General features: G+C 36.8%; 1 protein-coding gene across 3 annotated transcripts in view; it reads right to left on the bottom strand.

Annotated features, from left to right (window-relative positions):
• Positions 1 to 15,754, bottom strand: part of URB1 (URB1 ribosome biogenesis homolog) — a 112,087-nt gene that overhangs the window by 54,355 nt on the left and 41,978 nt on the right. For all 3 annotated transcript variants that reach the window (XM_056826077.1, XM_007493292.3, XM_056826078.1), the window contains exons 15-22: positions 15,237 to 15,344; positions 13,142 to 13,258; positions 12,416 to 12,554; positions 8,494 to 8,664; positions 7,392 to 7,585; positions 5,632 to 5,853; positions 4,018 to 4,197; positions 7 to 859 (exon numbers count right to left, since the gene is read on the bottom strand). In XM_056826077.1, coding sequence (XP_056682055.1) covers positions 7 to 859; positions 4,018 to 4,197; positions 5,632 to 5,853; positions 7,392 to 7,585; positions 8,494 to 8,664; positions 12,416 to 12,554; positions 13,142 to 13,258; positions 15,237 to 15,344 — 1,984 coding nt within the window. The remainder of the gene's footprint in view (positions 1 to 6; positions 860 to 4,017; positions 4,198 to 5,631; positions 5,854 to 7,391; positions 7,586 to 8,493; positions 8,665 to 12,415; positions 12,555 to 13,141; positions 13,259 to 15,236; positions 15,345 to 15,754) is intronic.

Below are 15,754 nucleotides of genomic sequence, written 5' to 3'. Positions count from 1 at the left end.
GTTTACCTTTGGATGAACGTGAAAAGTCTCCCTGCATACAAGACTGCAAATAGGTATGGACAAGTGGAAGAAAGAGGCTCAAGTTTTCTGGCAGGCAGGGCGCTAGTCCCTGTAAGCACCACAATTCAAAGTGTAGCAGGTGCGTACTACTGTTCTGAATCAACAAAGCTACAATGGAAAGACAAGTTTTTGTTTTACGATTTAGACAGTAGGTCAATAAATCTAACTCAACCACATGGACCATAACTGGGTCTTTCTGTAAAGCTTGGAGGAACACAGTCTCCAGCTCTTCAATGACCAGTGCAGGCAACAGGGCACTCATCCCCTTTACATATTCCAGGGACAATAGTAATTCTCCTTGCTGGGACTGTTCCTGGTAACATCCAGTGATCAGTTGTTTGAGGATCTCCCCAAGGAAGCTCAGATGTTTTCCTTTTTGGGGAGATTTCTTAGATCCCTGAGCCAAGAGGGTCAATTTGGGAAGGGCCAGGAAGGCAAGTGTAATGTCCCTAAGCTGGACTCCATCCAAGTAGGGATGCAACTGGTACAAAGCTTCCAGCTGAGCAGAGGGTTTCTCATATGCAGTGGGAGAGCCTGTCTTCAGAGTCTGTAGTTCTTTCAAGACACTCTTAGTAATGGCTTCTGAATATTTGGAAAAGATGTCCAGGCGATGCATGTCTCGCAGCATTGGTGCACTCACTTTTAGCAATGTGAGGACCCCAGCACTGAAGTGAGTTGCTAGAAGTTTTACAAAGACTGGATTGAGGGCATGTGAGGGAAGAGTCTGTTGCTCCAAGGCTAAGTACCAGCTCTCCAAGGTGGGGTGTCTGAAGATCACCATCAACACATCTTCAAGAGTCTGAAATAGATACACAAATTGGATCAGTTAATTAAAAAACAAGTATCCCTTCCACATTATGAGGGCTAGGGGTGCTGCATCCTTGCAATCTGGAAAAGCCGCATAAAATGTTTTGGCCTTCCCTTTGTACCAGAGAACTTTACTTTTTTTTCTTTCAGGGGTATTTACAGTACCTCATATGCTTTTATGAGTTACTAAACTTTTTAAAATATCTCTGCATTTCTAGATCTCTGCTGCCTTTCCCGTTCTTTTCACAAACTCCAACTTTTCATTTTTTTAACTTTAAAAAAACTTTAAAAAAGAAATTGTGTATACTTATGGTATTAAAAGATAAAATATGATATTACACAATCCTGTACATATATTTTATGCATTTCTGAGTTTCTAAACCTTTTCTGTTACTGCTGGCCATCACATGTCATCTGTAGATTTTGCCAAATTCCCAAAATATTTCCATTTACTTTCTTATGCCAAACCAGAATGTATCAGAACCACAACGAGGAAAGTCACATTGTCTGGAAGAGATACCATACCTGGGCAAGTTATCTTATTTCTGTCCTGTTCAAAAACCTTCAATGGTTCCCTACTGCTTCCCAAATGAACTCCGATCTCCTTAGTCAAGGAGCCCTTGAAATTCTTCACTACTTCCCCTGATATGTTTTATATTCTCTATTTTACAAGTTTTTCTACCTTTGTTCACTGAAAGGCCCACATGCCTTTGCCTTCAGACTTTGCCTTTGAAACCCTTCTTTTATGAAGACATTTTACTCCTGAACTGTAAGCAATATTTGAGGCAGTGAACAGGTCATACCTAGCACAGTGTATCACAGTGTACATTAGGCACTTAATATGTTCATGCCGAATGCTACTGAATGAATGCAAAGTCTTTAATCAGTAGACAGTAGAAGGCCCAGTCCCTTTCACACTGAACAAGTAGACCACAAAAGAAACAGGACCTGGGCATAAAAGGCCCCCTGAATCCTACTAGCTAGAGGTCTGTGGACAAATCATTCAAGAGCCCTGGATTTCAGTTCTTCATGTGCAAAAATTGGGGGAAAGATGTCAGTCTAAATGGTCTCTGAAGTCACTCCTAGCTCTAGATCCTACTATAGTCACTTGCAGTGATTTGATTGAATTATTGAAATGGAGCTGCAAAACTGTTTATCCAAAACAATGGTTGAAATAAAATAACTTTATTTACTATTTTATTTTCAGATTGAGGAAATGACAATATTAAATATCACTGAAAATGGGCTAGAATCTAAACTATCTAGGGAACCCTTCTCTCTACATTCTCACTTAATGAACTGAAGGTAGTTCCTGAATTTCCATTCTATACATACTAGTTAACTAGGACATTTCAAACTGGACGCCCACAGACCTATCAATTATAACATGTCTAAAACAAAATTCATTTTCTTTTCCCCATAATCACTCCTTCCCCACCCTTCCTTGTTTTGGTCTATTGGCCTAGCCAGTTCTCCCAGTCTTCCAAGTTTGTATTAATCCTCAATTGCTTACCCTAATAAGTTGCAATGTGTCCCTATGTATGTCTGCAACATCTCTGACATCTCTCCTCCTCCCCCCTTTACTGCTTACACAGCCACCACCTTAGATCAGCCCCTGATGCCTCTTGACTAACTATTAACTACTGCACCAACACCCTAACTGGACTCCCTGCTTCAAATCTACTCTCATCTATCCTCCCTATAGCAGCCAGAACTCTTTTCTTTAGCCATAGATTGGCCAATGTAACTCCCACATATTCAATAAATTCCAGTTAATTCCACTAAATTCCTATTTTCTGTAAGATAAAATGTCAATTCTTCCATTTATCTTTTTTTTAACCTTTATCTTCTGTTTTAGAATCAATACTTTGTATTGGTTCCAAGGCAGAAGAGCGATAAGGGCTAGGCAGTGGGGGTTAAATAACTTATCCAGGGTCATACAACTAGGAAATGTCTAAGGGCACATTTGAACCCAGAACCTTCCAACTCTAGGCTTGGCTCTCCATCTACTGAGCCACCTAACTGTACCCATTCCACCTTCCCTCCATTTTTCTTTTCTTTTCTTTCCCCACTCTTACATTCTGGCTTAGAATTGATATCAAGCATTGATTCTACGGGAGAAGAGCAATCCTGGACAATTGGAGCTAAGTGACTTGTGTGTCACACAACTAGAAGTGTCTGAGGTCATATTTGAACCCAGGTCCTCTTGACTCCAGGTCTGTATCCACTGTGCTACTGTCTTTTTAAAGCTTTCCCGAACCTGGCCCCAATCTACCTTTCCAGCTCCTTTAGACTATTCCTCTAGGAAGTCTATTGTCTGGCCAAAACTGGCCTTGTCTTTGGTCTTCCTACCCATCTGATGGTTCCGTCTCAGTGTCCTTCACTGGATCCTCCTCCAAATCACACTTTCAAACTATAGGTTTCCCACAGGGTTCTTTTTTGGGGCCATTTTCTCTTTTCTTCTCTACTACTTGGTGATCTCATCACTTGCAATTAATTTAATTTTCACCTCCATGTTGATGATTCTCAAGTCTGCTTTAGCAGACATTACTAAGACAGATAAAAATGTGAGGCAATTCTTCTAAGAAGCCCTGCTAAAAGCTATTCCTATTAAAGGGAGTCACGCTGAGCTTCATAAAGAGAAAGAACTTCCCTTCCTCATTCCAAGGAAAGAGAGAAATACTAGTATCAAAAAAAAATTTCTAGTCAGAAACAAGAGATTAATTACAAATTAGAATTTTTCTATACCTCATATGTAGGTGGCAAATGTTATTATAATAAACTTCCAGAATGCCAACTAAGTGATCCTCACATAGTACATATCTTATTAAATTGTAAAATGAGATACAATCTTACTTCTTAAACCCAATTAAACTTTAAGTCTTGAGACAGAGTATGTATAGGACCAATTAAAAACCCTATTTGCATGAATAAGAAAGGGAAGAGTAGCTCTATTTGTCTTCTCAGAGCAGCAGGTCTTGAAATATTTATAACATAAAAGCTTCTCCAACTACATGCCCTTTCCTCAATTCAGGCTGTTACCTTTAGAAGGAAAACATTTCCTAAATAATTTTCTAAAAGTGCTAATTTCATATATCATCAGAGAAAAATGCTTTCATGTGGTATAATTTCAGGAGCATCATTACCTACCGTATCATTGGCTAACTCCAGTGTGGCCAAGGATTCCTCATCCAAAAAGATAGCTGATTCAGCCTGAACAGCTTCACATTTCTGCTGGTTACATGTGTCCAACTGATAACAATGGCTCAACAGGTGACTGAGCAAATTCATGAAGAGTTGAAGCAGTGCAGGACCTGAAGTTTTACCAAACTACAGAATACAACAAGTAATTGCCTTTTAGATATAGGAAGATGATAGACAAGAGAGGCTAAAATCCCTTCTTAACATGTAACTACAGAAACTTACTTTGCCTAAGAGGAAAAAACAGGTCTAAGCTATAAACCCAAACAAAATCAATGTTAACTACAGAGGTAACAGGAGAAAAAGACATGGAAAAGACAAGAGACTGGTCTCTGCTATTGACCCATCATTAACTTACGAACCTGTCTTAGTTCCCTAGACAGAGAAATTGGGGTCAATTTTGTTTACCCTTCAGGGATCTACTGAGGGTAGACCAGGATAGCTTGTAAGGCACTAAGAGAAAAAGGGATTCAACAAGCATCTATTAAATGCTAATTGTGTACTAAGCCCTGGGGATACAAAAATTACACACACAAAATATATGTCGTGTAAGTAGAGGGTAATCTCAGAGGGAGTACTTGGAATTAGGAAGTGAAAGGAAAGGTTGGGAAAGACCTCTTGCAGTATGTTGAATTTAAATTGAATCTTAATTTGACACCTGGGAAGCCAAGAGATGAAGAAGGTGAAGGAGGGCATTCTAGGCATGGGATAATTACTGAAAAGATGAAGAATGCTACCAGTTGAATTTGTTCTTCCCAGATGCCAACTTTAAGACCTCAGTCTAATTTCAAGCATCTAGATGACAATCAGGCAATGGGCACAAAAACACTTAACTTGTTAATAAATTAGGTCCACTGGAATCAACTAGTACTGGAACTGTGGCAGTTTCAACACAAGCCTATCAGCCTTGGAAAAAGCATTTGAAAGTTTCTGAACTTGGGCCTCTTGCATCTGGGGAACCCCCTAGCAATGCCAATGCCAAGAAAGTGAGACCTACCCCTGAGGCAATCACTACCATTTCCCCTTCTCAGGGATCTGGCTTGGATTTCTTATTATTAAGTAGTATTTAGCACAATGTTCTGCATACAATAAGCACTTAATGTTTGTTGACTAATATCATCTAAGTAGGATGAGAATCAAGTATAGTAGAAAAACATCAGTCTATGAGTCAGGAGACCCAGCTTCAGTCAACCAATCAGTATTTATTAAGGGACTACTACATGACTGACCTAGGCACTGGGGCTACCAATAAAGAAGTGAGAATCCTTCTTTTCAAGGAGTTTACATGCTCCTGGGGGCGAGGGTGGTAGTGAAAATATGTTTATATATAAGCAGCATATAAGCTCCCTTTGTAAAATCAGGAAATTAGACTAGATGATCCTTAAAACTATATTCTGACTCTAAAATCTTATGGCTATATGAATAAACTCATTCTATCTGAACATGTCCTCAGAAAAATAAACTTTTTTCAAAGGCCACTGATTAGTATAATTGTAGTTTACCCAAAGCATTTATTCCCCAGAACATTGGAGGAAAAATGAATGTAAAGAAAAGCAGCTTCACCTTGGCAAAGTTTTCCACAGTGGTTCTAAGATATAGCATCACTTGTTTCACAGACAGCAGAATCTGCTGCATTGGGAGCTGAGCAATTCTTTCTATCAGCTTCGCCTGGATGTTCTCTTCTAAGAGGAAGGTGCTCCCCCTTTCATAGGTAGATGTTAACAAAGTGGAAAAGGCAGAGCCAACCACAAGTGACGCCTCAGTAGGTCTAGCTGCTTTAAATTCCTTTGGGAAAACAACAAAAGCATAAAGAAAAAAAATCAAAAGGGAAACAGAGATATGGAATCCCAAACTTTTCAAATGATCAATGTGAATATCCAGTACCTTTTAATAGTATAATTGTGATAATGGATTAATACATTAAGTTTTCAAATTACTACAATTATAGGTATTTAACTATAATGAATAAACTAAAATTGCTGTGATAACATGATGTTATACACTTCAGAGAATATACATTATACCTGGAACAATTAAAAACGCTATAATTAGGAATATTGGCAACAGGATTTATAACTAATATCCTTTTATTTTATTTGGGGGGATTTAAATATATATTCTTTAAAATATTTTTCCATGGTTATATGATTCATGTTCTCTCCCCTCCTCCCAGAGCTGACAAGCAATTCCACTGAATTATATACATATCCCTTTAAAACAAATCAGCAATCTTTAACTTTAATATGCTTAATAAAAGAGAAATATGGAATAAAAATGAATTTCAAAGCTGTTAAATCTAAACCAACTTATTCTTTCCAATGTAATTCATAAATTTCCATTTTCACCTCACCAGGCTTTCCAACATTATCCTAATCTGTAGATGTGACCTCCTGACTTTCATGAAAAGAGAGAAAATAAATTTAATGGAAATCTGGCAGAAGTAGTTTTAGAACACCCACAAGAATGTATGATACCTGTAACTAATTTAGTTGTTTGTTTATTCTGAAAAGTTTAACTATAAAGAATCCACAAAGGGACTTCCGTCAATGCCCTAAATGCATAATATAATAAAAATGCACAAATAAAATAAAAATGCACAAATAAAATTAAAATGCAGAAAAATGAATTAAAAAACCAAAGTAGGGAAGTATTCAGAAAGACCTGAGAGCTTAGCTGATGTTACAGTACCATGTTACAAAGAGAAGTTAATCCTGAATTAATTAATTAATTAATCAATTAATAGGGAATTGATGCTTTTTTTTCAGTTTCTTAATTTTAGCAAGACTCAGTTGTTTGTCTTTCAGCAGCTGTGTTAAACTATTAAACTCAGATAAATCTAATAATGTATTAGTCTCCTTTAAGAAGTTTAATTTAAATACATGCTTGTTTTTGTTTTTTAAACCAATCCCTCAAAATAAGGGGTTCTTAACCTTTTTTATGTCATGGATCACTCTGGTAGTCTGGTGAAACATATGGATTCCTTTTCAGAATGTTTTTAAATTTCTGAAGGAAATGTCAAATAAATTTCAGGTAAGAGTTTAGTCAAAACAATCCCCTCCCCCCCAAATTCACTCCCAAAGTCAAAGGACCCCAGTTTAAGAACTGCTGTTCTAAGCTGCAGTGGTGATAAAGTGGCTATTATTATTAAGGAGTAACAGTGAATTTCATTTTATCACATCTTTGATGTTTTCTGTGCCATGTTTTCATCGTCTGTAAAATTGGACCTGTACAGAATATAAGTATCTACATACATTTTAGGACAGAACATACACATTTTCTTTTTGGAAAATTAAAAGAATAAAATAATTGTACGTAAGTCTCACCAAAGTTTCTCTGGCTTGCTCAGGAATCCATAGGCTGTAGTATTTGTTGAACTGGTAAAGCCGAGCACACAAAGATGTGCTTGAAAGTTGTAAATTATCATAATACTGAAGCATCAGACAAAGAGCCAAAGGATCTCTCTGTGTATGTAGGAGGTCTGTCAGAACTGCTATCAGATAGGACACCACGCTTTCTCCTACAAAGGCAATTACATATTTAGGATATTTGCCCAGTAGAGCCTGTGACTAAATCAATTCAATCTCTCTCACATACATCTACACTCCAATTAACTTCATGGCATGTTCAACAAAATTAAAATGTAGTTATGTGGCACACTATGATTGTTCATATTACCTATTATTAAACCAGCATTAAGTACGAAAGACTTGTTGAGATCAATTCTCCACTAGGTGTAGCTAGGGAATTTTAGACTGCTGGACTCAGGAAAATATCAGTTTGAATCTTACCTTCTATACTAGCTATGTATCCCTGGACAAGTAAGTCACTTAACCCTTCATATAGCCTCAGTTTCTTCTTCTGTAAAATGAGGTAATAATGGCAACTACCTTTCACGGTTGTTCTGAGGTTCAAGAGATAACATAATCAAGTGATTTGCAAACATAAAAGTTTTTTTTTTCCTTTAAATGCTGGCTATTATCATTATTATTCTTTATTACTAATGGCTTCCCTAAAATACCAATCAGCCTAATATAACTTAATTTCAAAAAAGATGACTTATTCTGGGTAGAATACATTCTGGCTTCTACTGATCACTGGTTCTTTCCTTAAACCATTATCTTTAACTATTCTTCATATTAACAAACCTCAGATTCTTAGGGAAGAGACATTAAAACCTATGGGCACATGAAGTGAGGCAAATTTTACATGTGTTCATCTTGCACATGTGCCTGAATCTTGTCTCTGTTGAAATTTATAAACGATAGGGAATGTCAGCTAAACAGATTCAAAACTCTTGCTGCCTTGGGCTTCCAATAACTATTTCCAGAACTGAATTGTTCTTAGCAATGGATCACCAAACAACTTATTATCCTACAAAGACATAGTCACTGTTAGGCAGCTAAAATGCAGAGGATAAAAAGGCACCTGACTCATTTTCAGTCCCAAGGAGCAATTTGTTCCTGCTGTCCAGAGCAGCAGGAACGATGGCACTAAATGGGAATGTCAGCAAGATCATATCTTCACTTAATGAGAACCCAATTTCCTCATCTAAGCCTTCACTGTCCTCCATAAGGACATCCACCATATCCAGGATATCTACAAGCAAAGGAAACAAGAAATTATCAAATTCAAATAAACACAACTGCAGGACTGAAATTCAAATGAGGAAATATGAAAAAGAGGATGCAACAACTAATCAGGAAAGATTAAGCCTGAGATAATACCTTATCTACTATAAATAAGAATTTTGATTCTTTTTGATTTGATGAAGATAACAAAAAAGGAAAACGACAAATGTTGGAAGAGTTATAGGCAAACAGGCACATTAAATGCACTAATTGTGGGGCAGTGAGCTGACTGGCCATTCTAGAAAGAACTATGGAATTGTGTCCAAGAAGTCATTAAACTGTATATATCCTTCTTTTTTTTAAGTAAACATGTATTTATTTTTAAAATTACTTTAAATTAAATTAAATTAAATTTCCATGGTTACACAATTTATGTTGTCTCCCTCCCCTCTTCTGGAGTTGACAAACAATTACACTCAAAACCTATTAGCACTCAAAACCTATTTCCATATTATTCATTTTTGTAATAGAGTAATCTTTTAAAACTAAAACCCCAGGGGGCAGCTGGGTAGCTCAGTGGATTGAGAGCCAGGCCTAGAGACGGGAGGTCCTAGGTTCAAATCTGGCCTCAGACACTTCCCAGCTGTGTGACCCTGGGCAAGTCACTTGACCCCCATTGCCTAGCCCTTACCACTCTTTCTGCCTTGGAGCCAATACACAGTATTGACTCCAAGACGGAAGGTAAGGGTTTAAAAAAAAAAACAAAAAACTAAAACCCCAAATCATATACCCATATGAACAAGTGAAAAATCATATGTTTTCTTCTGCATTTCTACTCCCACAGTTCTTTCTTTGGATGTGGATAACATTCTTTCTCACAAGTCCCTCAGAATTGCCCTGGATCATTGCACTGTTATTAGTAGCAAAGTCAATTACATTTGATCATCCTACAATGTTTCTGTTACTGTGTACAATGTTCTCCTGGTTCTGCTTTTTTCACCCACATCAGTTCATGGAGGTCTTTCCAGTTCTTATAGAAATCAACCATTTCATCATTCCTTATAGCACAATAGTATTCCATCACCATCATATACTATAATTTGTTCAGCCATTTCCTAATTGAGGGACACCCCCTTATTTTCCAATTTTTTTGCCCCACAAAAGCGCAGCTATAAATATTTTTGTATGAACAAGTACTTTTCTATTTTTTTTATCTCTTTGGAATACAAACCTAATAGTAGTAATAACGCTGGATCAAGGAGCATGCATTCTTTTATTATAATTTTTTTTAAACCCTTACCTTCTGTCTTAGAATCAATACTAGGTATTGGTTCCAAGGCAGAAGAGCAGTAAGACCTAGGCAATGGGGGTCAAGTGACTTGCCCAGGGTCACACAGCTAGGAAGTGTCTGAGACCACATTTGACCCCAGGACCTCCCATTTCTGGGCCTGACTCTCAATCCACTGAGCTACCCAGTTGCCCCCCCCCCCCTACATTCTTTTAAAGCTTTGTGCATAATTCCAAATTGCCTTCCAGAATGCTTGGATCAATTCACAACTCCACTAGAAATGCATTAGTGTCCCAATTTTACCACATCCCCTCCAACATTTATTATTTTCCTTTACTGTCATACTGGCCACTCTGCTAGGTGTAAGGTGGTACCTCAAGAGTTATTTTGATTTGCATTTCTCTAATCAGGAGGGAATTTAGAACATTTTTTTCATGTGATTACGAACAGTTTTAATTTCTTCCTTTTAAACTATGCATATACTGTGACCCAATGATAACACTACTAGTCCTATTTCCTAATGAGATCAAATCAAGAGAAAAAAGACCTATATACACAAAAATGCTTATAGTAGTTCTTTTCCTAAGAGTAAAGAACTACAAACTAAGGGAGTGTCCATCAACTGGAAAATGGACAAACACATTATGGCATATGGATACAATGGATTACTAACTATATTGTACCTTATGAAATGATCAAGGGAACTGTTTCAGGGGATTCTGGTAAGTATTGTATGAATTCACGAAGAGTGAACTAAACAGAACCAGAATAGTTTATATAATGGTAACAACAATCGAACACTTTGAAAATCATAAGAACTTGCTCTTCTGTCTTAGAATTGATAGTAAGGCAGAAGGAAAGGGTTTAAAAAGGAGGGGCATGGGGGTAGCTGGGTGGCTCAGTGGATTGAGAGCCAGGTCTAGAAACTGGAGGTCCTTGACAAGTCTGACATCAGACACTTCCTAGCTGTGTGACCCTGGGCAAGTCACTTGACCCCCATTGCCTAGCCCTTACCACTCTTCTGCCTTGGAGCCAATACAAGTATTGTAGGTGAGGGTTTAATAAAAAAAATCAATAAAAAAATAAAATAAAATAAAAAGGAGGGGGAAAGGGAGTCAGTCAGGTAGCACAGTGGATAGAGTGCCAGGTGTGGAGTTGGGAAGGAACTAGGTTTAAATCTGGCCTCAGACAATTCCTAGCTATATGATCCTGAACAGATCATTTAACTCTGATTGCCTAGAGCTTGATGTTCTTCTGCCAAAAAGAAAAACAAATACCATGAAGTGGTGGACTCAATATAGAATGAGGCATTTTTTCTAATGTGGCCAACGTAGGAATTTGTTCTGCTTCATTACATATATTTGGGCTTTTTTTTTTTAAAGCTTTGTTTTTCTTTTCTAATGTTGGGGGTAGCGGAAAGGGTGAAAGGGAGAGAAAACTAATTTTGGTTAACTGAAAAAATTTTTTAAAAAAATAAAAAGATGTTGCTGATAGAATGCATGATATGTGGTTGAATAGGGGAACCAAAAAACAAAATTTTATTTTTAATTTAAAACTGTGAATTAGGGTGAGGGGAAAAAACCAACATAGAGTGGTGATGGCAAAGACATGGCACCTGTGCCTGGTGGCATGGAGGGGGCTGCTCAGTTCCCCCTCTCTACCACGCCCAAGGACAATGTTCACATGCCCTGCCCCTCTGTCTAGTTGCCTAATGTGAACGCTTCCTCCCTCCACTGTCTGGAGTAATGCAGGAGGCTCACAGGCAGCTTGAAGGTGTAGTTTGGGCACACAATCTCTAAAAGGTTCACCATCACTGAGAGAATAATGATTAGAATTGGCCTCAGGAACAAAAAGAATTCGGTTCACAGCCTGCTTCTGATACATTGCAACTTAACTAACTTATTAGCATCCTAGACAACCACCAGAAGACTTGCCAACCTGCACCAACGGAGTGAATTTCCTTACTAGGTATTCCCTACTTCTCATCACTGTGTCCCCTCTAACAAACAAAAATTAAGGTGACCAAGCTGATCTCTAGGATAATACAAAGAACTTGTACTTGTTACTAAATTTCACAATAAAATAATAAAGCATTTCTTTAACTTCTAATGTCAACTGCCTCCATAACTGGAAAAAGCTATGGTTTTGGCAGGTATGACATAAATTCAAAGACCAATAGCTAGAAGCCATCCTCTAATCCTCTAATCCCATAATTTGAGGGATGAAGAGACTGGAATCCAGGGAAGTTACTGTGGCTTGTCTAACATCCCACAGGCTCAAGAGGATGAACTGAAATTCAGACCTAGGGCTCCAAATTACAAATAAAGTATACTTTTATTATGTTCTTCTACTTTTCATGTTTACTATAGGTAACAATTACCTTTAATGAAAATGTCACAAAGCATTACATTTCTCTTCTTGCTCTACAAAAAGCCTACAGTAACTTTACCTTTAAAATCTTGGGTACAACAAAAGCCAGAGGAATACATACCATCAATGTGGGATACAGGGATGCTAACATTATCAGCTTCTTGCTTCATCATAGTTGCGTGCAATGTACTGGCTTCCTGAACAAACTCAGCTGCCTTGTCTGTGTATGAATAGGGATTTGTTACCAAGTGCAACAAAACCTGTACACCAAAGGAAAAAAAAACCAAAACATTATGACTGGCAACATGAACAAGTACAAAAAGGGTTAATGTTTGAAAACAAGGATTGATTCCCAAAAATGCAATCTTTCTACCAATAAGAACAATTTTATTTGTACTTTTCCCCCACTGTTGTTAGTTTTTTCTTTACCATCAGTGGAAGCGTCAAGTACTATTCTATTTATGATACCATTAACTTGTTGAATGAACAGAGCTTTGAGAATGACCAGAACATGCCTAGAAGTCACTGCCCAAGACAAGCTAACACTGTTTTCCATTTATTATGCCATTAATCTTTAAAGCCATCCTTTAGGGGGTTTTCAGCAAGCTTTAACAATGCCTTCATGATGTCAGAAGATTCAAGTAGCATCAAGATGAAGAGAGTCTAAAATCTTTGTTAGGATGGAAAATAAAAAATTTAAACCAAAATTTAAAATCGTCTTTAAAAAAAAAATTAAGGTTCTAGTTGTCAAAAGGGTAAAAAACAAAACAAAACACCACCACCACCAAAAACCCAGAAAATCTGATCAGTCTCCTTTTATACTTAGGTATATGAAATAAGGTCTTACACATTCCAAAAATTGAATCACTACTTCTTTTCCCTCTTCAGTTATGTTATCCAACTGCTCCAACCACAGCTCTAGTTCCTTCCATGTGTACTCAAATACTCCAGTGTCTCGCAAAATCTGTCAGAAAAAAAAGTATCAAGTGAAGAAAAAGAGAAACTAAATTCTAGTGAGACAAACACATCTCAGATATAATTAGCCTTAATGATGCCTCCACAAAATAAGCAAACTAAAATATTACCAAGTGGACAGTGTTGGACCTATAATTAGAAAGACCTGAATTAAGTCTGGCCTTAAGATTCTGACTGTATGACCATAGGTAAATCTAACCAATCTGCCTTAGTTTCCTAACCTGTAAATCCAGAGATAACAGCACAATACAGATAGGATCAAATAAGATAATACTTGTAAAGTGCTTTGCAAATCTTAAATCACTAAATAAACACTAGCTGTCATGATCATTATTATTACAATTACAATTGTTAAGTGTCTGAGAACAAGATTTCTTGAATTCAGAAACATTTTTTAACCCAAAATTATCTTATTTTAAAGATTAGTTTTTAAAAATAAAGTGCCCACAACCAAGGGAGGAAATAACATTATTCTGTTCTCTAGAATAGAAAACTCAGTATCTCTTGTTGATCTTTCTTTTTCTTTTCTCATAACTCCCTCCAAAATGAAAAAATAGAAAGCTGTCTGCTTCTCTTAAGAACATTCTTTACTAAAAATCCAAGGATCGAGGTAAAAAAAAAAATCTCCTTCATGAAAGTATCTTTCTTTGATATTTCACTTCCACTTGAACAAACTGTAAATTTTATTACACAAAGATTATCCCTCTACTGATTCTCATCCAGTTATAGCACCACAGTGTTGATTTTATACTAGAATCTATTAAAAACTATGTATCACAGAAGAGAGCCCAGTATAAATCAAGAGTGCCTCAGATCCTAGAAAAACTTACTCGTTAAAGTAGAATTATGTATGGCATGGGCTCTTCCAATGGTAATAAGACAAAGCAATAAATATCATGTATAACGCAGTAAAAATCTGGTAATTCAGATTGAAATTTGTGATATTTTCACTCTGGTCAGGGGTGAAATTCATAGATGCAGTTAGGTGGTATAGTGGATAGAATACTAGACTTGGAATCAGGAAGTACTGGGTTAAACTCCCAATTGAGACTCTTATTAGCTCTGTGACCAAGGATAAAATAATTAACTTTTTTTCAGTCTCAGTTTCAACTATAAAATGGGGATAAAAGCATATGTAGCACTTATCTTTCATATAGATTAAGTGAGATAATATAGCTGAAATATTTTACAAACTTTAAAGCCAGGGGGTGTTCTAGAAATAAATCAAATCAATTCCTAAGAAATGACTGTTGAATTTTTAGCACGAGAATTTATACCTCAGAAATTCACCAACACTACTAACTCATGCTAATAAATCAAAGATGAATTTTTTTTTTCATTAAAGTGATGGAAAAAATGTAAATAATGAAGATTAAACATAAATGTGTGTCATGAACATTTTTTTCAGAGAACTGGTTGTTAAATATTTACCAGCATGCCCTTGCTTATATTTCTATATAAATGTCAATTATGATGACGATTTATGGAAAAAAGTATCACAGGGCATAAGGCATATGAGAAAGATGTATAAATCTGTAAGCATAAGAAACTTCCAGTTCTGAAATTTCCTCAACCAACACAAACCACAATGTACCAATGTCTTAGTAGATAAGTTCTAGGGCGTTATTTGCCCAGGGTTGCATAGCTAGTAAAAGTCAAAAGCAGAATCTGAATTCAGATCTTCATGACTTCAAGCCTGGAATCTTATCCCCTATTCCATGCTTTTTATAGAAAATGAAAAAACTTAAATTTATTGTCTTCATCAAAGACCTGGGGATTCCTGGAATATAGAAGTTTTCTTATGAATCTTAAACAATCCCCACTAAGATATTTTAAGCTAAAACTGAGACATGCAGCAGAAAAAACTGATTTTAAAAATTTAGCTTTACAAGCAACAGGAGCTCTAACACCCAGCACCCAATGTGATGATATACAAATATTTCAAGTAAACAGTGCGAAATACTCACCTTCATGATCAATAGTTTCGTTGATGCTTTGAGTTGTGAGTGTTTACTCGTCACAAACATTTTCATCAGCAAGTAAAACACAGATCTTTCTCCACCACTTGGGCTTTCCTAAAGGAACAAGGGATATAACACTTTAGGTAGAATTTACATCTTTTGAAATAACCTACAAGCTGTGGTCACTGATGAAAAAGAACACAATATGTTTCTGATCTGTGACCAAAAAAACCAATAACTGTCGAGACTGCATATTTTTATCTTGAGTCTCACCATGGTTTTTATTAATGAGGAAGCAACATTTCAAAATGTAAAGATGGAGAGGGGCAAGCTCTGCCAAAGTCAGGAGGTACATCATACATGCAGAGGGGCAAGGGAATATGAATCAACTGATGGTGCCAAGGGCTCCTCCTGACATACTGATTTATGAATCACTGCATTTCCAACTTCCAGAATCAGAAGGACTGAGCTGAAGAAAACTGTGGAGGTGATTTGGAAAGCTTTAGAAAGGGGGAAGTAGAAAG

Source organism: Monodelphis domestica, chromosome 4 (assembly GCF_027887165.1).
Source record: "Monodelphis domestica isolate mMonDom1 chromosome 4, mMonDom1.pri, whole genome shotgun sequence".
In the NCBI taxonomy this organism is placed as follows: Eukaryota; Metazoa; Chordata; class Mammalia; order Didelphimorphia; family Didelphidae; genus Monodelphis; species Monodelphis domestica.
The sequence above is the reverse complement of the archived record's forward strand: the minus strand, read 5'-3'. Positions and strand labels throughout refer to the sequence as shown.